Source organism: Moschus berezovskii, chromosome 23 (genome assembly GCF_049115385.1).
Source record: "Moschus berezovskii isolate FMDL1 chromosome 23, NW_MosBer_1.0, whole genome shotgun sequence".
Taxonomy (NCBI): Eukaryota; Metazoa; Chordata; class Mammalia; order Artiodactyla; family Moschidae; genus Moschus; species Moschus berezovskii.
The window spans coordinates 31,437,542-31,462,320 of NC_142482.1; the positions used below are offsets into that span (position 1 = coordinate 31,437,542).

The 24,779-nt window shown below is 43.1% G+C and overlaps 1 protein-coding gene across 2 annotated transcripts; it reads left to right on the top strand.

The window, feature by feature from the left end:
* The first annotated feature begins 7,859 nt into the window (after positions 1-7,859).
* On the top strand, positions 7,860-23,664 carry ENPP4 (ectonucleotide pyrophosphatase/phosphodiesterase 4). Of its 2 annotated transcripts, none has more exons than XM_055406296.2 (4): positions 7,860-7,992; positions 14,629-15,486; positions 16,117-16,287; positions 20,247-23,664. In XM_055406296.2, the coding sequence occupies exons 2-4, from the start codon at positions 14,661-14,663 to the stop codon at positions 20,609-20,611; spliced, it is 1,362 nt and encodes a 453-aa protein (XP_055262271.1). In that variant the 5' UTR covers positions 7,860-7,992; positions 14,629-14,660; the 3' UTR covers positions 20,612-23,664. The 2 variants fall into 2 exon arrangements, with proteins under 2 accessions (XP_055262271.1, XP_055262272.1); XM_055406297.2 differs by lacking the exon at positions 7,860-7,992 and adding an exon at positions 8,015-8,150.
* The last annotated feature ends 1,115 nt before the right edge of the window (positions 23,665-24,779 follow it).

Here is a 24,779-nt window from a genome sequence, read left to right on the forward strand (position 1 = left end):
GGTGACCCTGGCAAACATCTAGGATAAGAGCTAAACAGCTCAGTGGCGCCAAGAACATCTGAGTGTTGCAGACAAGTGACATGGAGAGGGAAAAATAAGAAGATAAGGGATTTCGGGGAGCAGCTTGGTGACTCGACTGAATCCCAAGAGGCTGGACCACAGGAGGTGATCCTTGGGACACTGGGGGCCTGTGGCTGGGAAGCTTGAGTGGGTGGTTGGAAACCATGATGCTGAGTGTCCTGGGGAAGGAGGTGGGTCTGGGTGCCCTGGGTGGGGTCAGTGAGGGTGCCATTATCACCTGCAGCAGCAGCGGTGAGCAGTCAGGACTCCACGGGCTTCTGGAAAAGGGGCCAGAAACCCACCGACTTCTTCTCTGAGGTGGTACTGAACACAGAAGTGACTTTCTCTTACCAAGTATTTAGCTTTTGCTGACTCCCTCACCCGTTTCTGTGTCTGCAGAATCGGTCTGGACTCAGGCTCGGCCAGGGCACACAGCACAGAGGAGCTGTTCTGGGTGTTCATCCAGCCCTACGGCTTTTCTCTTTTTAAACTTCCAAGTTTTACTATAGTGACATTTCTTAAAAGATCCCATTTTGTTGTGTTGGTATGATTTGACCTTCAGGAACCAATAACCCAACACAGGTTTGTTCACCAATTTTGTACTCCTAGAAAAGTGACTTCTAGGAAACAGAAGCAGGCTTCTGTTTATTTCTGATAAACTGTGCCAACCAAACAAGTACATCTTTTATTTTAAGGGGAGCCAGTATTTCCAGGGCTCCTATACCCTCTGGTACATATTCACCTCTGTCCAACAAGGCCAACTATAACTGATCCAGATGCCAAGGTTAAACAAGACGATTATTAAATATATTTACGACTGGTCAGAAATAAGAAAGGGCCCAGCCAGTTTTGCTCATGGCAAAGAAGAAAGGATAGGTATTTTCAGGAATGAAAATTAACCTGAAACAATCCAAAGTATCTCAAAGCAAATATGAAATTATATGGAAATCCTGAGTATAATTGTAAAAAGTCTTGCTCTTTTTTCCACCCTCCTCTGTAACACACCTGAATTGTTTTGTTAGAACATGTGCCTCGGCTTTTAAGAGAGCTGGGCCCTGACCCCACGGATCTGAGCTTTAGTGTATAGCCATTAACAAAACCCACGAGTGGAGCAGCTGCAGAGACAGTTTGGGGCTAAATATAGTCTGTTGATTACTAGTTTGTACCTTCAGAAATTAATTCCAGTTTCACATCCCAGGGCTGGCCTGTGCACTAGTGAACTGGGGCATCTCAGATCCATGGGCTATAAAAGCTGAAAGGAATGGCAGAGGCCATGTTGACCAGGTCTGCCAGACCTGAGTGTGAGTCCCCACTCAGTAACTGAGCAATCTTGGGCCAGTGTCTCAACTTATTTGAGCTTCCAAGTCCTTATTTGCAAAGGACCCTTTTACAGTACCAGCTTCTTAAGGTCATTGTCAAACGCGTGAGATAAAGCAAATATAGTACTCAGCACATGTGCTGAGTGTCAGAGATTGTTATTGTGATTGTGATTGTTCTGTCACCAGAACAATGTTCCTCAACTTGAACAATGGTCGGGGGAGGCTGAGCTCTGGGGAAATTACATGTTGTCCAACTGAGTTGAATTTCAACTGGCATTTGAGGCATAAGATTGTGCATGTCCTGTGTGTTTGCTCACCGCATTACTGCTTAAAGAGTAGGCAGAGCCGCCTGCCGTACAGGTCAGGTAGAGACCGAGAGAGCAGCTGGATCAGCATCAGGAGAGGAGGGCGCCCTTCAACTACTGCATTATCAATAGTAGGAATATTTTGAAAGAATTATTTTTTCTGAGCAGTGGGTCTCAACAATATTGACTTAAGATACTCAGTAAACCACCTTTTAAAACAGATGTGCTATCCTCTAGTTCCTGTTGCTGCATTTATAGAACACAGGCAGAGTAGAATTTGCATAATTCTGAAGGTCCCTAAGATTTCTGGAATGCTGAGTACTGGCTTCAACCTAAAGTCACCAGCAGCTTTGGCCCCTAGCAAGAAAGTCAGCCTGTCCTCTGAGGCTCTGAAGCCAGGCACTGACTTCTCTCTAGTTACGAAAGTCCTAGATGGCACCTTCTTCCAATAGAAAGCCGTTTTGTCTACATTGAAAATCTGTTGTTTAGTATAGCCACCTTTATTAATTATCTCAGCTATAGCTTCAGGGTAATTTGCTGTAATGTCCGTATCAGCACTTGCTGCTTTACCTTGCACTTCTATGTTATGGAAAAGTTTTCTCTCCTTAAACCTCAGGAACCAGCTTTGCTAGCTTCAAGTATTGTCGGTGTAGCTTGCTTACCTCTCTTAGCTTTCATGGAAAGGAAGAGGGTTACAGCCTTGCTCTGGGTCAGGCTTTGGTTTAAGGGGATATTGTGGCCGCTTTGGTCTTCCATCCAGACTACTCCAACTTTCTCAATATCAGCAATAAAGGCCGTTTCACTTTCTTATCATCATGCGCTCACTGGAGCAGCACTTTTCATTTCCTTCAAGAACTTTTCCTTTGCTTTCACAACCTGGTAAGCACCTCGCTTTTAGCCTATCTTGGCTTCGACCTGCCTTCCTCACTGGGTTTAATCATTTCTTAGTTTCTGACTTAAAGTGAGAGAAGTGAGAATTTTCCTTTCATTGGAACACTTAGCGAGGCTATTGCAGGGGGTTACTATTTAGCCTAACTTCAACATTGTTGAGCCTCAGGGAACAGGGAGGCCCAAGGAGAGGGATAGAGATGGGAGAACAGCTGGTGGGCAGGGCAGTCAGAATATACACAGCTTTTGTCCACTGAATGTGCAGTCCTAATGGAAGTGGTCCTGCGGTACCCCCACACAATTACAAGAGTAACATCAAAGGTCACTGATCACAGACCATAACGAGTATAACCATGATTTTAAAATTTGAAATACTGTGAGACACAGAGACATGAAGTGAGCAAATGCTGTTGGAAAAATGGTGCCCATGGGCTTCCCTGGTGGCTCAGAGGTTAAAGCGTCTGCCTCCAATGCGGAAGACCCGGGTTCGATCCCTGGGTCGGGAAGATTCCCCTGGAGAAGGAAACGGTAACCCACTCCAGTATTCTTGCCTGGAGAATCCCATGGACGGAGAGGCGTGGTAGGCTACAGTCCACGGGGTCGCAAAGAGTCGGACACAACTGAGCGACGGAACGGAATGGATAGACTTGCTCAACACAGGGCTGCCACAAATCTTCAATTTGCTTTAAAAAAAAAAAAAAAAGTAATACCTGTGACAGGCAATAAACAAGAGATGCTTGTATTCTACTTATTTAGCTGCTCCTGCTGAAAGACTGACTCTTTCTCAACTGCTTCAACAAATGTGTCAGGATTGAATCTTTTTAGTCTGGCCCAAGGCATGTCCCCATTATCCATTACTGAAAGCATTTGTGTGGTAAAGGGAACAGAAGTGGCTCTAATAGGCCAGGCTTGGGTCAGAGTAGGTGTGACCAGTTCATCCCAATTAGCCTGGGACTTTTCTGGTTTCAGGGCTAGAAGGCTCATGCTCCGGAAACCCCTGGATTTAGGGCACACCGGGATAGCTGGTCATCCTAGAAGTCCATGCTGGAGAAGAGGGGACTGTCATCAGAGCCAGTAAGACTAAGAGTGAAGATGGTATGGCTTCCCAGAGGAACCACCAGAAGGGGAAATGGATTGTGGGCAGGCAAAAAGTCATATCCTCTCCACGTGCCTTTCTGGATTAGAGTCACCTTGACAACAGGGACCAAATCTTACTTATTTTTGCATCTTTCCTAAAATTTAGCACATTGCCTTCCACTCAATAGACATGGGTTTGGGTAGACTCCGGCAGTTGGTGATGGGACAGGGAGGCCTGGTGTGCTGCAGTTCATGGGGTCACAAAGAGCAGCTGAACTGAACTGAACTGAACTTCCACATAGGAAGGCCTCAAAAGAATTTATATTATTTCCTGTATAACTTTATTAAATACTTTAAAAAATTCCTAAAGCATGAAGAATGCCTAATACTAAGTAGTTCATGATGGATAGACAGAATCACTTTTAACAGGAGCATTCAAAATAGTTTACAATCTTACTCGATTGAGATTATTCAAATACAATCCTGCTGAAGATGAAGTGGGTATGGAGTTTCCATTAAACGAAATTTCAAAATGACTAAAGTACTATGATTCCTAAGGTCCTTTCCTCCTCATATTTAAGAGAAAACTATATTATGTTTTCTTTACATTAACATCTAAAGTATATTAAAAAGTGAAACAAAATAGTGACTTCCTGCTGCAGCTGCTCAGTCGCTTCAGTCGTGTCCGACTCTGTGCGACCCCATAGACAGCAGCCCACCAGGCTCCCCTGTCCATGGGACTCTCCAGGCAAGAGTACTGGAGTGGGGTGCCACTGCCTTCCCCGAGTGACTTCCTAGTGACTTGAAATTTGATTCATCAGTTTCAGCTTTGTCATTAAATCTGACTGAGCAGTGGACAGGAATTGTTTTTCTTGGGGGATGGTATGGTTTTTCTTCTGAAACATTTTTCCCTGTAACTTCTGATCCCTTCCTGCCAGCAATGAGTGATGCATCACTATTAGGAACTTAAAAGAGAAATAACTGCATGAAGAGCTTTGTCTTTGATTTTGAAAACAGGGTAAAATATTTTAAATATTTTGCATTAATGAATAAAGGAAATCAACCCTGAACACTTATTGGAAGGAATGATGCTGAAGCTCCAGTACTTTGGCTACCTCTTGAGAAGAGCCAACTCACTGGAAAGGACACTGATGCTGGGAAAGATTGAAGGTAGGAGGAGAAAAGGGCAACAGAGGATAAGATGGTTGGATGGCATCTCGGACTCAATAGACATGAATTTGGGCAAGCTCTGGGAGATGGTGAAGGATGGAGAAGCCTGGCATGCTGCTGTCCATGGGGTTATGAAGAGTCGGACATGACTGAGAGAATGAACAGCAATGAATAAACAATAAATCTTGAGTCTAGTTAATGGGGGGGAGGGCAGAGATCCTGCCTCTAACAGGCTGCTTCCAAACCTGCCACTGGCCATGGAGGCAAAGACTTTAGTTGTAATTGTTTTGTGTGTATTTAGCCAAGTCAGTTTTCTTTGGGGCACCACATTCATTTGCACATGATGGATTTAGACTGTAGCTCCTAGCTCATTTCAGTCTCCAACACAAAAAGGGTCTAAACTGTATCCCTATTGCTAAGATTTATATAAAATTCCTTTTTCAAAAGGTGAGCTGAAAGAATATTATACATGTGTTTTCAGTTGTTTTGAAGTGAAGTGAAGTCGCTCAGTTGTGTCCGACTCTTTGCGACCCCATGGACAGTAGCCTGCACCAGGCTCTTCTGTCCACGGGATTTTCTAGGCAAGAGTACTGGAGTGGGTTGCCATTTCCTTCTCCAGGGAATCTTCCTGACCCAGGGATCGAACCCAGGTCCTCCCATATTGTAGACAGACGCTTTACCATTAGTGGTGTCCAACTCTTTGCAACCCCACAGACTAGCCCACCAGGCTCCTCTGCCCATGGAATTCTCTAGGCAAGAACACTGGAGGGGGTTGCCCTTTCTTCCTTTGTGGTTCTTCCAGATCCAGAGATGGAACCCAAGCCTCTTGCATCTCCTGCATTGGCAGGTGGATTCTTCACCACTGAGCCACCTGGGAAGCCTGAAAGTATATTATAAATAAATGCTATTATTTTGCCTACCTAAATAAAGCAATATGTTAAAAAAATCACATTAGAAATGGAAAATTTGTTGCTGTTGTGTTTCCTGTTATCATAAATGACCTTCAACTTTCCTACAGCGGACTCTTTTGGTGGCCTTTCCAACACCCACTCCACCTCACTCCCGTTGACAGAAGTGGTGCAGACAGGGAAAGAGAACTCAGCTCATAAGTGCAGACTGAATTTGTCTGCTGGGAATTTCATATTCCTTGCTGGCCTAGGTTTGGGCAAATTACACAATTCTAGTCAAAGTGATCGAAGGAGATGGTTGCCGGAGCCAAAAACAAAAAGCAACAACAAAAACCCCTAGAAGTCCCTTATATTGCTTGGCAGAAGTGAAAAATGAACCATATGATCCCTGCTGCCACTGTTATCTTTATCACTAGAGGAACCAGAAGCCAAGTCTGTTAATAGCCACGTGAGGAAGGAACTCAAGATATGGTGACGTTATTGAGCTGCTAATTCAACCGGTTCTGAAGCCTGTCCTACCTCTGAACTTCCTGTTTTGTGAGATCAGGAATATCCTTATTATTTAAGCCCAACTGAAATAGGCTTTCATTTGCAGTTGAAATAGTAAACATTTGTAGGATAACAGATGCTTGGTACCAAAACACCGTTATGATTTATTTTGTCCCTCTGTTCTTGACCACATTATCTTACAGAGAAGACCAGACTGCACAGGGCTCCCTGATCTGACCCAGTCACAAGGGCAGGGGTGGTGGTAGGGGCAGTGGATGAAGGGAGTCCTTCTCTCCTGATGCTCTTCCAGCTGCTGTCTCCATAACCATCTGACCTTTAAGGCAGGCAGTTTGGAGTTAAGGAGTAAACTTAAGCAGCCAAGCATCCAGTGAGTGAACAAGCAGGACTTGCATAACCATACACCCCCAGTGACAGAGCACTGAATTCAGCTCAGTTGGGCATCATGTAATTGCCCCCAGAGCTCAGCCTTCCCTGAATACTGTTCTGGTCACAGCAATAAAAATCACTGACACCATGTGTGTTGAGCACTTTCCTTGCTTTATCCCAGTTATCTGACAATGACCCCAAGAGGCAGGTACTGTAGAAGGGCCCATTTCGGATTTGAGGACATGGACGCTCAGTCAGGTTGAGACACTGGCCCAAGACTGCTCACCTACTGAGTGAGGATTCAAATCTGGTCTGGCAGATTGCAGGGACTGTCAACAAGGCCTCTGCCATTCCTTCCAGCTCTGACAGCCCAGGGATCTGATATGCTGCCATTCAGAGGTGCACAGGCCAGCCTTGAGGTTTGAAACTGGAATTAACTTCTGAAAGTACAAACTAAATAATCAACAGAATATATCTAGCCCCAAACTGCCTCTGCAGCTGCCTCTGGACTCTGGGGTCTGAGTAATGGCTGTACACTAAAGTTCAGACCCACATGTATCTGTCAAAAAGTAATGCCAATTCCTGGGTAGCCATTCCTGGGTTCCTACTGCACGGACTGTCTTTCTGTGTTTCTTGCAACCTTACTCATAAACTGCCTAGTACTCAATTCACCTGTTAAGGTGTTTACTTCTCCAGTAACACAGAATTATACTGTTTTGTATCAAACTGTATTTATCCCAACTCACAGGAACTGGCTTCAGCTGCTCTAGACTTGTGCTGGGCCCTGAGGCCACCAAAGTCGTTTTTCCAGTAGACACCTAAGCCTCCAGGAGCCTGGAGTTAACTGGGAGTGAACTGCAAGGGCTGTAAGCCTGACGCAGGCAACAGCCAGAGGCCCTTTCCGGGACTCGCTGCGTTTCAGGTCCCCTGAAGGGCACCCAGCCCCGGGACGCTTAGGGAAAGGGCTTGGCAGGAGAGAAGAACGAACCACTTCTTCTGGCCCAATTCAGCCCCACCAAAGCCTCTGTCCCCAGGTGGTACCTGAATCCAACCAATCGGGAAGGGAGTTACATCGACCGCGGCTGCGGCATCCAATCCGAGGACCTGTCTCACGCTCCGCCGCCGCCGGGTTCCCGCAGGCTGGAAACCTGTTCCGCAGTCGCGCGCGGGACGGCCGCGAAGCCTAGGAGCGCCCCCGGCAGCGCGGGTGTCGCGGAGGAAGGGGCTGTTAATCGTGGCGAGGGGAGGGCGCCCCTCTATTGCGCAGGCGCTTCGGGAAGAACTCGGTCGGGCTCCTGCGCGTTCAGGTCTCCGTCGCTCCCCAGACCCACGAGCGTCGGGTTCCGCGCGCGCCCGGTTCCGCGCGCTGCAGAGAAGCGGCGGCAGCGGGTGAGTGTGAGCCTCGCGCACCCGGCGTTCCGGACGGAAATGCCGCGGCCTCCCCGGACCGCCGGGGGCTTTGAAAACTGGTCGTGAGATCCCCTGTCCCTGATAGCCACACACCCGCCCCGAGGGGACAGCCGCGAGGGGCGCCGCAGCGGCCGGAGGTACCTGGCTGCCGGGGCGGCGGAGGGCGGGGTGGAGGGCGGAAAGGCATGGAGCGCGTGGGCGCGGCCGGCGGGCAGCGGGCAGCGGGCCGCCGTGAAGCGGGGGCCGCTGGCGGAGGGGCGGCCCGGCGGCCGTGGGGTCTGAGGCGGCGGGCGGGGCGGGCGCTTCGCGGAGCCGGGTCGCGGTCCGAGGCGCAGATCAGCCTGCGCCGGCCTGAGCATTCGCTGCGAGTCGATGGTCGTGACACAGCCAAACTGAAGAAACGAATTTCCTAGAAAACCTAACAAGAAAGATCACATCGAAGTGCTTTTTCTCGGCCGGGCACCGTGTTAAGCGTTTTACAGTTAAGCTTCCTTTTCCGGGCACAGCATCCCAGGGTACAGATGGAGACAGTACTGCGCTGAGACTTGAAGCGCAGCTAGTGACCACGAGCAGGTGCAGGTTTATACCAGCTCAGACCCCACTAGGGATTTTTGTTTAACCACCCGACCCTCTGGTGGACCCAAGCCGGAAACCTTGCCAGTACTAAGTCAACTGCTCCTTTTAATATCCGGTTTTATTTTCTTTCTTCCTTTCCCCCAGAGGTTGTTCTGAGCCCTTTTAAGGAAATTAAATGAATTTAAAAGTAGGGAGGAGATATTTTATAGCTAAAATATATAAAATATAAATGTTATGAGCCCCTTAGGGTCCACAAGGAGTTCATAACAATAAATATATCCTCCTCGCTTTTAAATTACCTACAAAATACAATTTGGAAGAAATTTTGATGAATACACAGGGGGAGTTATTTTGTAGAAAGTAAAATTAAGTGGAGCTGTTTTGAAAATGCCAGAAATGTGTGTGTATGTGTGTGCTGGAAAATTGAAGAATACTTTAGAAGCCTAGAGTTTTTAAGAAAGTCTTATAGTGAGTAGCTTTAGTTTTTCTTTAGAATATCAAGAAAATAATAATAGGGAAAACCACCTAAGTGTTGTGCGTAGACAATTCTATTTTCGTTTTATTTTAAAACTGATTATAAATAGTATTTGTGAAGTGTTTAGAATAAGGCTTTTGTATTAGGGAGCAGATGGCAGGCTAATAGTGGCAAATAGCTTTCATCATATCCTTTAACTGTCACTCCCCCAATTTCAAGCAGCTAAGAATGCCAGTGAGAATGGCCTGAGATGCATTCCATCCAAGTAATAAGGTCATCCAGATGAAGTAAAATGTGTTTTGGCACCTGAATTGAAGAAAACTACATACAACTTGCTTTACTATTGGGATATCTGGATGTAGTTCAATGATTCTGCTTTTTTTCCTTCCCTTTGGTATTTTTTTGGTTTGAAAAATTATAGACTTTATCCCAATGCTTTAAAATATAGCAATTAGTGATTTTTTTTAATTCCTTGAAAATACTTGAGAAGTTCTCACTGGTGTTTTGTTTACAGTTTAACACCCCCATCCCCGTTTCCCATTGTAATGAAACAGAATGCAGTAGACATTAGTTTGGAGATTAATACTAGACTTGTAAACTTGCTGCTACCAGACTTGTAATCTTGTTGCTGCTGCTAAGTCACTTCAGTCGTGTCCGACTCTGTGTGACCCCACAGACGGAAGCCCACCAGACTCCCCCGTCCCTGGGATTCTCCAGGCAAGAGTGCTGGAGTAGGGTGCCATTGCCTTCTCCATGTAAACTTGTTAAGAACCTGAAATTAGTAAGCGCACAGACGGTAAAGCTACTCATTGTTTCCTGAGTGTGACCAGTCACAGAACTTCAGCTTCATCTTGTGCAAAAGAAAGTGGTTAGACTAAAATAATATTCTGCCTGTCATTGTCCAGACTTTTCCCCTAACATAACAGCTTTGTAACTAGGATGGATAAAAAGAAACTAAATTTGAGGACCTATTCCTATTGTTTAAAACTTCATGCATCCGCATTTTACAAACATGGAAACTGAAGCTGGGAAGGGTTTCCCTGGTGGTTCAGACAGTAAAGAATCTGCCTGCAATGCAGAGACCTGGGTTCAATTCCTAGGTTGGGGAGAATCCCTGGAGAAGGGAAGCTGGGAGAAGTTAGATCTGCCCATAGTTGCCTGCCTGCTAAATGAGAGTTCAGGTTCCAGGATCCTTTTGATTTCAGAGCCTGCTTCTAAGTCTGAGACAGGGATCCAGCAGAAGTGGTTAACGAACCTCAGAATAAACAGCACATGTGCCTTGACCCACCTATTCACTCAAGATTTGGAGAAGAAAGCTTTTGATTTCTATGTATTTTGTGAGAGAGGGGCAGACACAGGTTTTGTTTTGTTGTTTTGCGTGTGGGAAATGCAGTAAAACATTTTACATTAAAACACCCAGGTCTGTATTATAGAGTACACATTTCACATTAATTAACACCATGTGTGCTGTGCTTAGTCACTCAGTCTTGTCCGACTCTTTGCGGCCCCAAGGACTGGAGCCTTCCAGGCCCTTTTTGTCCATGGGATTCTCCAGGCAAGAATACTGGAGTGGGTTGCCATTTCCTACTCCAGGGGATCTTCCCAACCCAGGGGTTGAACTCGGGTCTCCCGCATTGCACACTGATTCTTTACTGTCTGAGTCACCAGGGAAGCCCAAAATAACACCAAGCCCATTAGCATTTACTCTTCATTTCTCCTCACCCCCTTGCTCCAGGCAAATCTACTTTACATCTGTATAGATTTGCATATCTAGGCTTTTCATCTAAATAGAATCATGCAGTAAGTGATCTTTTGTGACTGCCATCTTTCACTGAGCACAGAGTTTCAAAGGTTTATCCAAGTTGTAGCATGTATTATCACTCCATTCCTTTTTATTGCCGAATAGCAATTCCATCATGTGGATATACCACCTCTTATCTGTTTATCACTTATGGACACTAGAGAGGTTTCCACTTTGTGGCTCTTACCAGTAATGCTGCTGTGACCATTTGTGTACAAGTTTTATTGTGGACCTATATTTTCATTTCTCATAGGCATATGCCTAGCAGTAGATTTTCCGGGTCATATGATAACTGTTTAAACTTTTGAGGAACTACCAGAATGTTTTGTAACTGCCTGGACCATTTCCATTCTCATCAGCAGTGTATAAAACTCCAGTTTCTGTATTTCCTCACCATTACTTGTCTGTTTTTTATATTTATCCTAGTGGGTATGAAGGGGTATCTTGTGGTGTTTTGCTTTGTATTTCCCTGATTACTGTTGATGTTGAACATACTCCTGTGCTTATTTGTCATTTCCATATCTTTGGAAAAAAGTCTTTTCAGCTCCTTTGCTCATTTTTAAAATTAGATTATTTAACTTTTATTGTTGAGTTATTACAGTTCTTTATGATATTCTAGATGCAAATTATTTATCAGACATATGGTTTGCAGATATTTCCTCTTATCCTTTAGGTTGTCATTTCTTCATGGTATCCTTCCAGACGTAAAAGGTCTTAATTTTGGTGAAGTTCAATTTATTTATTTTTTGATTATCACTTGTGCTTTTGGTGCTGTATCTAAAACAGCTTTGCCTAACTCAAGGTCGTGAAGATTTATCCCTGTATTTTCTTCTAAGAGTTTTATAGTTTTAGCTCTTAACTGTGGGCTGTGATCCATGTTGAGTCAGTTTTTGTGCAGGGTATGAGCTGAGGGATACAAAGTTATTCTTTTGCATGTGGATATCCAGATGTCTCAGCACCAGTTGTTGAATTGTCTCAGCATCCCTCTACTCTTAGAAGCAACCCCACTAGAAAAGTTTTAGACATCCTGTGATATTCCATTTGTAGTGATTCTTCAAAGGGCTTAGCTTTCAGAACATTTGTAGTGATTCTTCAAAGGGCTTAGCTTTCAGAACAATACTTGATGATGTATGGGTCTCAAGCACACCATTACAGGAAGCTGTGCTGTGGTCAAACAGAAGTCACTCAAACTCCTCGTTGGTCTTCCAAAATGACAGCCAGGTTCATTGTTTTGTTGTTTTGTCCCTATTTTGAGTATTTTGTATTTGAAAAGTATAAAGCTCTTGTGTTGTTGGTGTTTAGTTGCAAAGTCATATCCAACTCTTTTTGCAACCTGTGGTCTGTAGCCCACCAGGCTGCTTCTGTCCATGGGGTTTCCCAGGCAAGAATACTGGAATGGGTTGCCATTTCCTCCTCCAGGGGATCTTCCCCAGCCAGGAATGGAACTCACGTCTCCTACATTGGCAGGCAGATTCTTTACGCTGAGCCACATGGGGAAGCTCTTGTCCTCTGATATATGGCACATCCATAAATTTTGGTGGTGTTGACTTTAGTTATATTAGATATTTATTGAATGTTTTTTTTTTTTTATTATTACCTAAAAGAGTGTTTGGACAAAGACTTAATGTGTAGAAAGTAACTTTAGGAGGTTTGGAAACACAGATTATTGCTGAAGACCTGTTATAAGTCACCCTCATAAATGATTATTGTCTCTATATTACATCTCAGACAGATTGTGAGAGCATTGTGTAATAAAAGGGAGTTAAGGTTGGCCACCCACTCCAGTGTTGTTGCCTGGGAAATTCCATGGACAGAGGAGCCTCACAGGCTCCTCTACAGGCTACAGTCCATGGGGTCGCAAAAGAGTTGCTGCTGCTGCTGCTGCTAAGTCACTTCAGTCGTGTCCGACTCTGTGCGACCCCATAGACAGCAGCCCACCAGACTCCCCTGTCCCTGGGATTCTCCAGGCAAGAACACTGGAGTGGGTTGCCATTTCCTTCTCCAAGGCATGCAAGTGAAAAGTGAAAGTGAAGTCGCTCAGTCGTGTCTGACTCTTAGCGACCCCATGGATTGCAGCCTACCAGGCTCCTCCGTCCATGGGATTTTCCAGGCAAGAGTCCTGGAGTCGGGTGCCATTGCCTTCTCCACAAAAGAGTTGAACACAACTTAATGACTAACCAACAACAACAATAATTTCTGTAACTCTTTCATAGTGATTTCCATGTGGGTTGGGCCTGAATAATGGAAGTGCTTGAATGCCAGGCAGAAGTGAGTGTTGGGACATTGTATATAGGCAGGGGGACTTTGAATACTGATTTTATTAGGGAAATGTCATGAACAGAGCTCCAGGGACGGTTAAGTTGGGAGCAGATGTTGGGTGAATAAGAGGAAGATGATTGAGGTAGGAAGATCAGTTAAGAGGCAGAAGGACTCCAGACAAGAGACGTTGAGGACTTGAAGAAGTACAGCGGCAGTGGAGAGCCACTCTAAGTCTCATACCTATTTTCTTAGGACCAAAGAAGATAGAGACTGAAGGCAGGGAGATTTGTTTGGGGAGAGCTGTTTCTGTAATCAGTAGATTGTGAAAAAAGAATAAAAAGTCAGGGAGTTCTCTGAGCCTGGGGAATGAGGTAAGGCAGTTAAGTGGCCTCTTGGTGTCTGCAGGGGATTGGTTCTAGGAGCCCCAGGGGGTACCAAAATCCACAGATGCTCAAGTCTCTTATATAAAAGGGCTTGGTGCAGTGAATATAGTTGGCCCTCTGTGTTTTCCATCCACGTGTAAAAACCTGTGAATACGGAGGGCCAGCTGTTAAGTCTTTGACAGTAGAAGGAAGTCTAAAAGGATGTGGTGATGAAATGCATTTCAACAGCTGTTGCTTTTCTTCCGAAGTTACTGTGGCATCCAAGGGCCTGTAGACTTTGTCTCTTAGCCTCCTGTGAATACTGAGTAGGTTCAGAGTGAGGTGGGGCTTTTTTTTCTCAAATAATACTTATTTCTTACTCCCCTTTGGAAAGTGTTAGTTGCTCAGTCGTGTCCAACTCTTTGTGACCTCATGGACTGTAGCCCGCCAGGCTCTTCGGTCCTTCCAATTCTCCAGGCAAAAATACTAGAGTGGGTTGCCATTTCCTACTCCAGGGGATCTTCCCAACCCAGGGGTCAAACCCGGGTCTCCTGCCTTGCAGGCAGATTCTTTACCATCTGAGCTACCACAGAAACCCCCTAACTCCCCTTTTGCATGCCAGTATTTTTCAGTAGGAACTGATGTTGAGCCAGAATGGTAGAATTTCCACACCCTAATTTCTGAGGATTAAAAGGAACGATAGGGTACCAGCCATTAAACTAGAAAAATAATCTTCCTGTCTGGAGCTTCTGAACGCTTGGCTTTATTTCTGTTTTGTGTGAAAGAATTGTTTTTATTTCTTCATTTGTTCTTATTAAGCCTTTAGAATAACTTCTGTTCTTGCAGACAAGAAAGGCAGTCAAATTTGTGTGGAGTATAAGAATGGCCCATACCCCCTTCAGAGCATGAAATGAGGCAGGGCATATAATTCAACAAGTAAAGGTAATTTTATTTCTCCCACTTTAGCTTTATTCAGTTACCTTTCAGTAAGTGACAGCATTTGATTTTTAAGTTGATACAGGTAAAGTTGGTATATAAACAGTTTCTAAATGTTGGTTTTCATTTCCTGATGGCTCAGCTTTGGAAATCGAATCCAAGTCAAGCAGTATGACTGCTTAGGAATTGTTTGTTTTATATCTTAGGAACCCTGACTGCCCCCTTCAGCACGTTCACTATGAAGTTACTGCTGATGCTTTTGTTTTCGGGACTTATGACTGGTTGTAGAGGGAACTCTTCCTCTGCTTCACCACCTAAGTTGCTGCTGGTATCCTTTGATGGCTTCAGAGCTGACTATTTGCAGAACTATGAATTTCCTCATCTCCAGAATTTTATCAAAGAAGGTGTCTTGGTAGAGCAGGTTAAAAATGTCTTCATCACGAAAACATTTCCAAACCACTATAGCATCGTGACGGGCCTGTATGAAGAAAGCCATGGCATTGTGGCTAATTCCATGTATGACGTCAACACAAAGAAACATTTTTCTGACCACAATGACAAGGATCCGTTTTGGTGGAATGAGGCAGTCCCCATCTGGGTGACCAATCAGCTGCAGGACAACAGATCGAGCGCTGCTGCTATGTGGCCCGGTACCGACGTGCTCATCCACAATACCACGCCGTCCTATTTCATGAACTACAGCCCCTCGGTGTCATTTAGGGAAAGGCTCAGCAATGTCACCACGTGGCTGAGCAGTTCAAGCCCACCGGTGACCTTTGCGACACTCTATTGGGAGGAACCAGACGCTAGCGGCCACAAATACGGCCCCGAAGATAAAGAAAACATGCGCCGAGTGCTGGAAGAAATAGATGAACACGTTGGTGAGCTGGTTCACAGACTCAAGGTGTTAGGACTGTGGGAGAGTCTTAATGTGATCATTACAAGTGATCACGGGATGACCCAGTGTTCTAAGGACAGGGTGATAAACTTGGATGGCTGCGTCGACCCCTCAGACTACACTCTTATAGACTTGACCCCAGTTGCTGCAATACTTCCCAAAATAAGTAAGTAAACTTTTAACCAAGGAGTATTTCAATGGGTCAGTTGATTGAGGAGGGAGGGTTTTGTAAAAAGAATGAAGCTTGGACTTTATGTGGTTCATCACCAGATATTCTTATACTCACTCAGAGTTAGGACTGTGTTTTTCCTGTGATGTTTTTCTTAGGCCGTTTAGGTTCAAAAGGATAATTTCTTTGCTTTTTGATTTATGTCTTTTATGTTTATCTTTTTATCGAAGTGTAAGTGTACATCAGAGTGACTCATATATATACTTTTGTGTGAGATACACCTACTAATTTTCATCTGCGGTCTTAGAATTAATAATTAGCAGTGATATGTAATTATACTGACTTAGGAAGCTAGATGTGAAATTTGCTGCCTTTGTATAAAAGTCCACCAGGGATAATCGCAGAATGACAAGAGAAACATGTGAATGCTTGAAAGGGGTGTGTGCACGTGCGCCTGTGTGCACCCAGCACTGTGGCGTTAGTATTATTGCCCTGTTTTTGTTTAACGATTAATAGGATTTAATAGATAACATTGTTCAGGGCTTATTTCCAGTTATTCTAGTTAGAAATATTTTTTCCTCATCCGTCGACATGACCTTTTTCCTTTGCTGTTTCCTTTTCTTCCAGATAAAACAAAGGTTTATGACAAACTGAAGACCTGTAACCCTCACATGAATGTTTATCTCAAAGAAGACATTCCTGCCAGGTTTCACTATCAACATAGTGATCGCATTCAGCCCATTATTTTGGTTGCTGATGAAGGCTGGACAATTGTACTAAATAAATCATCACTAAAATGTAAGTATTTATTTAGGGTTTTTCTTCTCTGTCCCTGGGATAAATCACATGTTGTGACATTATTCCATTAACAAGGTACTTTGATTTAGAGATGTTGACACAGTATCATTAGTTTGATTTTCAACTGATTCTCAGGTTTCCATTTGAGAGCAATTTTTAGAAAACACAGTTTGATCCTTATATTAGAAGGTTGGGTGATCTTAAGGGTGAAGGAGTAGTTTTATTTTTTTGTTACCAAAATTGTAGTGGCTGTCAGTAACTTTCAGGACTTGTTCTCTTGATTTGTAAAAATAAGAGAGTAGAAACAAGCAAAGAAAATAAAAGAGAAGTCAAGAAACAAAGTGAAAGGAGAGAGATTCAGTTCAGTTCAGTTCAGTCGCTCAGTCGTGTCCGACTCTTTCCGACCCCATGAATCACAGCATGCCAGGCCTCCCTGTCCGTCACCAACTCCCGGAGTTCACTCAAACTCATGTCCATCGAGTCGCTGATGCCATCCAGCCATTTCATTCTCTATCGTCCCTGTCTCCTCCCACCCCCAATTCCTCCTAGCATCAGACTCTTTTCCAGTGAGTCAACTCGTCGCATAAGGTGGCCAGAGTATTGGAGTTTCAGCTTTAGCATCAGTCCTTCCAATGAACACCCAGGATCGATCTCCTTTAGAATGGACTGGTTGGATCTCCTTGCAGTCCAAGGGACTCTCAAGAGTCTTTCTCCAGCACCATAGTTCGAAAGCATCAATTCTTTGGCGATCAACTTTCTTCACAGTCCAACTCTCACATCCATACATGACATGGGAAAAACCATAGCCTTGACTAGACGGACCTTTGTTGGCAAAGTAATGTCTCTGCTTTTTAATATGCTTTCTAGGTTGGTCATAATTTTCCTTCCAAGGAGTAAGCGTCTTTTAATTTCCTGGCTGCAGTCAGCATCTGCAGTGATTTTGGAGCCCAAAAATATAAAGTCTGATACTGTTTCCACTGTTTCCCCATCTATTTCCCATGAAGTGATGGGACCAGATGTCATGATCTTCATTTTCTGAATGTTGAGCTTCAAGCCAAACTTTTCACTCTCCTCTTTCACTTTCATCAAGAGGCTTTTGAGTTATTCTTCACTTTCTGCCATATTCCTTTTCCGTTTTTAGTGTTAAAAAAAATGTGTCCATTATTCCCCTATGATGAAATAGTATACCTGAGCGCTACTGCTATTTAGAACACTGGGCAAAAACCAGAAAGTATGCAGACAAAAATCTACCAAGTAAACAAAGCAGGATCTTGCCTCAAACTGAGGAAATGTATAAGGGAGAATTAAGAGGTCCCCCTGAACTGAAGCTTATTTACCTGTTTGTTAAATTCAATTTGAATGCATTTTTTTAAAATCTGATTTTGTAGACCATAGCAGGGGTCAGAAAATTCTTCTGTAAAGGGTCAGATAGTGAATATTTTAGTCTTTGTGGGCCAGTTGGTCTCTGCCTCAACTGCTCAGTCCTGCCTTACAGTGGGAAAGCAGCCACAGACAGTACCTAAACGAACTGCCGTGGGGTTCCAGTGAAACTCCCTTTACAGAAACAGGCAGAGGGCTGCCTTTGACCAGCCTCTGTCATCTGCCAGTCTCTGATCTATAGCAGTTCACGTGTGTCAGGCAAGGATGAAACTGAAGGCCGTTAGAATTTATGTATTATTAATGCTTACCTTGAAAGTGAACGTCACTCAGTCGTGTCTGCTCTTTGTGACCCCATGGACTATAGCACACCAGATTCCTCTGTCCATGGAATTCTCCAGGCAAGAAGACTGGAATGAGTAGCCATTCCCTGCTCCAGGGGATCTTCCCCACCCAGGGATGGAACCCAGGTCTCCTGCATTGGAAGCGGATTCTTTAGCAGCTGAGTCATCAGGGAAGCCCACAAATACTGGAGTGGGTAGCCTATCCCTTCTCCAGGGGATCTTCCCAACCCAGGAATTGACCCCAGGTCTCCTACATTGCAGGCAGATTCTTTACCAGCTGAGCTACCAGGGAAGGCCATAATATTTACCTTATATACTCATTATTGAAAACTTGTAAAATACAGAAAAATTCAGAAAAGAAAACAAAAACTATTCATAATTCTTCAATACAGAAGCATAGACAGATGTAAATTGTGGGAGTTTCCTCTCCTCTAATCTTTTTCTGTTATATATACATGCATATTTTTATTATTAAATCATATGGTTTATGGTATTCATTTACAATCATATCATTTATATTATTGAAATTATAATATCTATATATATCATTATATTCTGCTATTTACTGTACTGGTCACAGCATTACTTTTATTATGAAATATTTCAAACATAGAATTAAAGAATGATATAGCAAACACTGACAGACTCATCGTGCGGTCACCTGAACTTCACATGGAAGTGGGAGCTTGTTAAATGCGTGCTTTGTTGTTCAGTAGTGTCCAACTCTCTGTGACCCCGTGGAATGTAGCCCACCAGGTACCACTGTCCATGGGGATTCTCCAGGCAAGAGTACTGGAGTGGGCTGCCATGCACTTCTCCAGGGAATTCCAGGGAACCTTCCCAAACTCAGGTCTCCCGCATTGTAGGTGGATTCTTTCCCATTGCTAAGTCATGTCCCACTCTTGTGACCCCATGGACTATGCCTGCCACGCTCCTCTGTCCATGGGATTCTCCAGGCAAGAATGCTGGAGTGGGTTGCCATTCCTTTCTCCTTGTTAAATATAACAGATGCATATTAAAAGGCAGTATTTTTAAAAATAAAGCTGATAGTTGAGAGTCTCATTTTGGAGTGATATCCGGGACCATCAGGTTTTTCTTTGACTTTTACTGGAATTACACATTGGAGTCATCTGGTTAGATGTCGCATTCAAAGCAAGAATCCTTCCTGTAGTGTTTTCAGTCCCCTGACCCTCTGGACATTGAGGTGTCCTTTGCTACTGCTGCTGCTGCTAAGTCACTTCAGTCGTGTCCGACTCTGTGTGACCCCATAGACGGAAGCCCACCAGGCTCCCCTGTCCCTGGGGTTCTCCAGGCAAGAAAACTGGAGTGGGTTGCCATTTCCTTCTCCAATGTGTGAAAGTGAAAAGTGAAAGTGAAGTCGCTCAGTCGTGTCCGACCCTTAGCTACCCCATGGACTGCAGCCCACCAGGCTCCTCCATCCATGGGGTTTTCTAGGCAAGAGTACTAGAGTGGCTTGCCATTGCCTTCTCCGGAGGTGTCCTTTAGCTGTTGGTAAACCAATGGTGTGGACTTCCCAGGTGGCACTAGTGGTAATGAACCCACCTGCCAATGCAGGAGACATAAGAGACACAGGTTCAATCCCTGGATGGGGAAGATCCCCTGGAGGAGGGCATAGTAATCCACTCCAGTATTCTTGGCTGAAGAATCCCATGGGCAGAGGAGCCTGGTGGGCAGCATTCCATAGGGTTGCAAAGAGTCAGATACAGCTGAAGTGACTTAGCACGCATGCCTCTGTGGTATATTCTACATTCTGCGTCTTGTCCAGGGGCAGCTGACAGAGGTCAGGCCGTTGGCTCACTTCCTCCCTGCTCACTGGTTTGCTCACTTCTGCTCCCCCCAGTTACTCAGAACCTTCAACCCAACCACTCTCTTAATCACTGGTGCTCCTTGCAGGGCCTTTTTGCAAACAGTGTTGGATGCTGACAGGTGAAACGCTTGGGGCTAGGACTGAGAAACCCCATCAGTCTGAGAAAAGGTTTTAAAACATGAGGTTATGACCAGTTGGGAAAAAGGAGGGGTGTATGTGCAAAATACAGGAGGTGGCTGAATTGAAGAAAATATAAAATTTTTTTTCTAGACCCTGATTGGCCCAACTGATCAGAATTTCAATAGATGGAAATTAAACTGACATGAATCCAGTGTATTTACACTAGAAACAGGTTATTTCGAAATAGCAAGGCTGATCTCGTTTCCTAACATCATCTTCTTCTTTTCCAGTAGGTGACCATGGTTACGATAATTCTCTGCCTAGTATGAATCCGTTTCTTGCTGCCCATGGTCCTGCATTTCACAAAGGCTACAAACACAGCACCATTAATACCGTGGATATTTATCCAATGATGTGCCACATCCTGGGATTGAAGCCACATCCCAACAATGGAACCTTTGGTCACACCAAGTGTCTGTTAGTAGACCAGTGGTGCATTAACCTCCCAGAAGCCGTTGGAATTGTCATTGGGGCGCTCCTGGTCTTGACCACGCTGACTTGCCTCATCATTATCATGCAGAACAGAGTCTCCGGGCCCCGGCCATTTTCCCGACTTCAGCTCCAAGAAGATGATGATGATCCGTTGATTGGGTAACACATGCCAGGGTTTCTACAAGGTGGCTTTAAGTAGGACACACCCAAGGAATGGTGTTACAACTATGAAAACATATACTTCGAAAGAACTTGGACCAGGCATGCTACAGTTATTTTGTCTTTTCTTGTGTTTTGCTGCATTAGCTAATACAAAAAATTTCTGACTGTAGGGAAAATTGCTAGTAAATCATTAGTTAGCACCAGCTATTTCTCTGACAAGAAACTGTTTTTGAGAATAATACTGCCTTTGCTCCCCACTCCCTTTTTTTTTTTTTTTGGCAATGAAGATTAGACACATCTTGAGATGAAAATATATTAAAATTTAGTGAGTGTGCATTTCAAATAAATTTTTATATTTGTAAATTATACAACAAAAATCTTTGTAAAGTGTGTGGATTTTGTGTATAAGGGAGGCAAAGTTTCCTATATTTTTATATGTACCTTTAATAGAGTTTGTATCCCAAGTAAACCCTTGAGGTAGGAAAATTCTCTGTGATGGATTATGAAGCAGAAAAGATCTAGCTTATGAAGAAACTATTTCAAGAAAAGTTACTTCAAAAAAACAAGCAAAAGCCCCATGATAACAAGATTGAGTCTTTGTGTGTGTCTCTGTTAAGACCCTTAAGCTATTAAAAACCTCAAAAGCTTTATCTTTTGAAGAGTATTGCTAAGAGGAAATTAAGAAAATAGAGGAAAGTGCTTTTCTCACTTTATGCTTAATGCTGTTGTGTAAGTTATTTACTTGTGTGTGTGTGCGCGTGTGCCAGGGTGTTGCATGGTTGGGTGTACAGACTTCATGTAACCTACAGGAGGTGGTAAGATGTGAGTGATCTGGAGGCAGACCCTCACAAACCCATAAAACACAGCTCTCAGGAAAGGTTATAATTGCACTTCACATCCATGTACTTCCTTCTAACTCACAAGTTAAATTCATAATTTTTAAAACCTTGTGAATTTTTGTTACCATTTTTAACACTCTTATGCTATTTCTTACAACCAGAGGTCTCCAAGTACTGCAGAGAAATTTATGACCTGACTACAAATCTGGTTCTGATTGGGTCAGAATGAGAGATTTTTCTATTTGCCTTTGGGAATTTTATGCCTTACTTTTTAGGCAGTAGAGTAGCTAAATTTAAATGGAATTTAATACCTTTTGATCTTCTACATTAATCATATGTTAAGTAACTGAGTAAACTCTCAGAACTCTGTTAACCTTTAGTAGCCTGAATTCTGCCTTTGCTTTTTTCTTCCATATCTGGTTCATAAAAGTAACCACTCTGCTCATAATTTTTTTTAGCATACTTGTTCAGAGCCAACGATACGTTGTTATAATTGTCATCCTAGCTTTGCAAAGTGTACCTTCTAAAAATCAAAATCAATAGGAAGAAACTGAATTGTAGCAGATGAGATTTTATACATTAGAGGAAAAATTGGGTTCAAGAACCATTCATCAGGAGCTGAGGCAAGCAATTAATATTACTAGTGTGATCTTTAAAGTTTTGACGACAGAAAATAAGCTGGATAACAGTTTTACAGATACAGAAGTAATGGAGAGTAAATATGCAGCCCAGTGAAATGTTGATTATCTGCGGTGGTCAGGAACAATGGTGCCAGTCGTCAAACCCAGAATTCATCCTTTGGTCACTGCTTGCTAACCTCCTGATCCTGGTATTTGGTGCCTATTGTTCTAGGGGTTCTTGAGAATCATTCCCACACCCTGCCTGAATAGTCCGGGCACGCAGTCATAAAGTGACTGTGTTAAAAACAGCATGGTAAGTAAACCAAACCACCAGGACTTATTTTGCTTTTTGACAGATTTTTATTTCTGATGTTTTTTCCTCACATAAAAGTTATCCTAAAGGTTAATAGTTGATCTGGACAAATAATAGAAAAATTTCTTTCTACTTCAATTCCCATTTTTTAAAAAAAGCACAGAAGAACTGTCACATTTAAAGCAGTGAGGGCTTTTTGAAATGTCTCAAGTGCTAAGTGAGTTGAGCTTGGTCCTTGCAGTGGTGTGAGCTTTAGGTGGCTGTATTGGTGTGATTGGTGGAAATCGATCCATCGCAGCCAACATGTGAGGAGACTTTATAAAGGATGGAATAGGAAGGGGTGCCCCTTCAGGGTCTCAACCCTTTGAACAAAAGACCTATTTATTTGTCTTGTTCTTTATTCCATTCTGAAAATATGAACTAGGATTAAAATTGTAGATATTTTATGTATATGTTGATGGGACAAAAAAAGTATTTATTTAATAATCAAAGAGATGTTTATATATTATTGTATTGAACTTTATATTAATTTGTCTCTTTAAAAAATGATCACTTCAAGCCAGTGACTCCTCTAGTACACTGAGAAATATTTCGGTAAAGCCAGCCTTCTTCACTTGTGCATTTTGTTAAATAATTGATAACACGCTTCTCTATTTTCTGAGTTGTAGTAAGTATTTGGCTCCAGGAAAGATTTAACTGTTAATGACAACCATACTCAAAGGTAATAGGAAAACTTCTTAATAAAAGTTTTTCAGTGAGTGAATTCAGAATAAGTACATTTAGTTACAATGCAGGGATAGTTCTGCTGTTCTTATTAATGTGCAAGTTCTTCTGGCAAACAGCAAGAGCATAAAAATTATTTCAGTGCTCTGCACCACTGGTTTTGTGTTACTGTTCCATTAAGCTTGGTGTAAGGATTTAAAGATAAATTATTGGACCATTAAATGATTAAAAAGGCCTTTGCCTTGTTCTTGGGTGTTTTTTCTTCTCTTGTCCGTGTCTGGTAACCTTTAAGGATGGTTGTATTTCTTTTATTTGAAGGATTTTACTTCATTGTGAATATATAAAGCTACAAGTGAAGGATAAAGATGACATGAGAAGTCTGTATTTATTGTAAATTCTTAAAATACTGTGTAAATAAAATGACATGAGTGTGTTTTAAAGAAGCTTATGTGTAGTGCCTTAAGTTAAAATATATTTTGACTATATTGTTTGAATTCAAAGCTATGACTTTGCTTATGATTTTAAAATTTTTATGTGAATAAAATAAAATATTATAATATGTGATGTCCTTGATGATTTTTAAGTTTGTCACCTTCTTTCAAAATGTGCATACTATGATAGATGTTAACATGACTTAGTGATACTGCAAAATCCACCTTGGCATTCATTACAATCTTTTTAAACCCAGGATTAAGTGTGTAACATTTAACCATATTTTTAAAGCAGTGTATAAATATACACTGTATAAATATAGTTTATGCAATCCAACATAAGGACATCATTGGAAAGATAGCCAAGATAAATTTTGTGGTTTCTGGAACTATAATTCACTGACTTACAGTAGAAAGGAAGAAGTTTCAAAAGCTGGTTACAAAACACTAAGGGTGAGGGTGATTACAGTATTTAAACTTTGTTTTGTACATAGCTAGAGTATTTAACGGAGAAGGCAATGGCAAGCCACTCCAGTACTATTGCCTAGAAAATCCCATGGATGGAGGAGCCTGGTAGGCTGCAGTCCGTGGGGTCGCTAAGGGTCGGACACGACTGAGCGACTTCACTTTCACTTTTCACTTTCACACATTGGAGAAGGAAATGGCAACCCACTCCAGTGTTCTTGCCTGGAGAATCCCAGGGATGGGGGAGCCTGGTGGGCTTCCGTCTATGGGGTCACACAGAGTCGGACACGACTGAAGTGACTTAGCAGCAGCAGCAGCAGAGTATTTAAGGGCTTCCAAGGTGGCTCGGTGGTAAAGCAGCTGCCTGCCAATGCAGGAGACCAGGGTTTGATCCCTGGGTTGGAAAGATCCCCTGGAGAAGGAAATGGCAACCCACTCCAGTATTTCTTGCCTGGAGAAGCCCACAGGCAGAGGAGCCTGGTGGGCTAAAGTCCGTGAGATCACAAGAGTCAGACATGCCTTAATGACAAAATGACTAACAGTATTTAATGTCTTTTCTAATATATATTCAACAAAGCTTCCTCTAATAGAGCGGTGGTTTTTTTAATTTTGACACTCATTGAATACTGCTAGGGACTGTGGGAAAAACAAATAAAAAAGTACTTTCTTTACTTTGAAGAGTTCTGTGGCATTTCAAAAGTGGTAACACTTATACCAACTAAATACTTTTGTCTACTAATGGTTTACCTCTTGGGTTGAGATCCTTGAATCCAGAACC

What these genes read in the sequence shown, in the direction of transcription:
- ENPP4 (XM_055406296.2), top strand. Translation starts at nt 14,661, where the DNA reads ATGAAGTTACTGCTGATGCTTTTGTTTTCGGGACTTATGACTGGTTGT. An exon ending in TGCAATACTTCCCAAAATAA is followed by an intron (nt 15,487 to 16,116) that starts GTAAGTAAACTT and finishes CTTTTCTTCCAG; the next exon opens with ATAAAACAAAGGTTTATGAC. An exon ending in AAATAAATCATCACTAAAAT is followed by an intron (nt 16,288 to 20,246) that starts GTAAGTATTTAT and finishes CTTCTTTTCCAG; the next exon opens with TAGGTGACCATGGTTACGAT.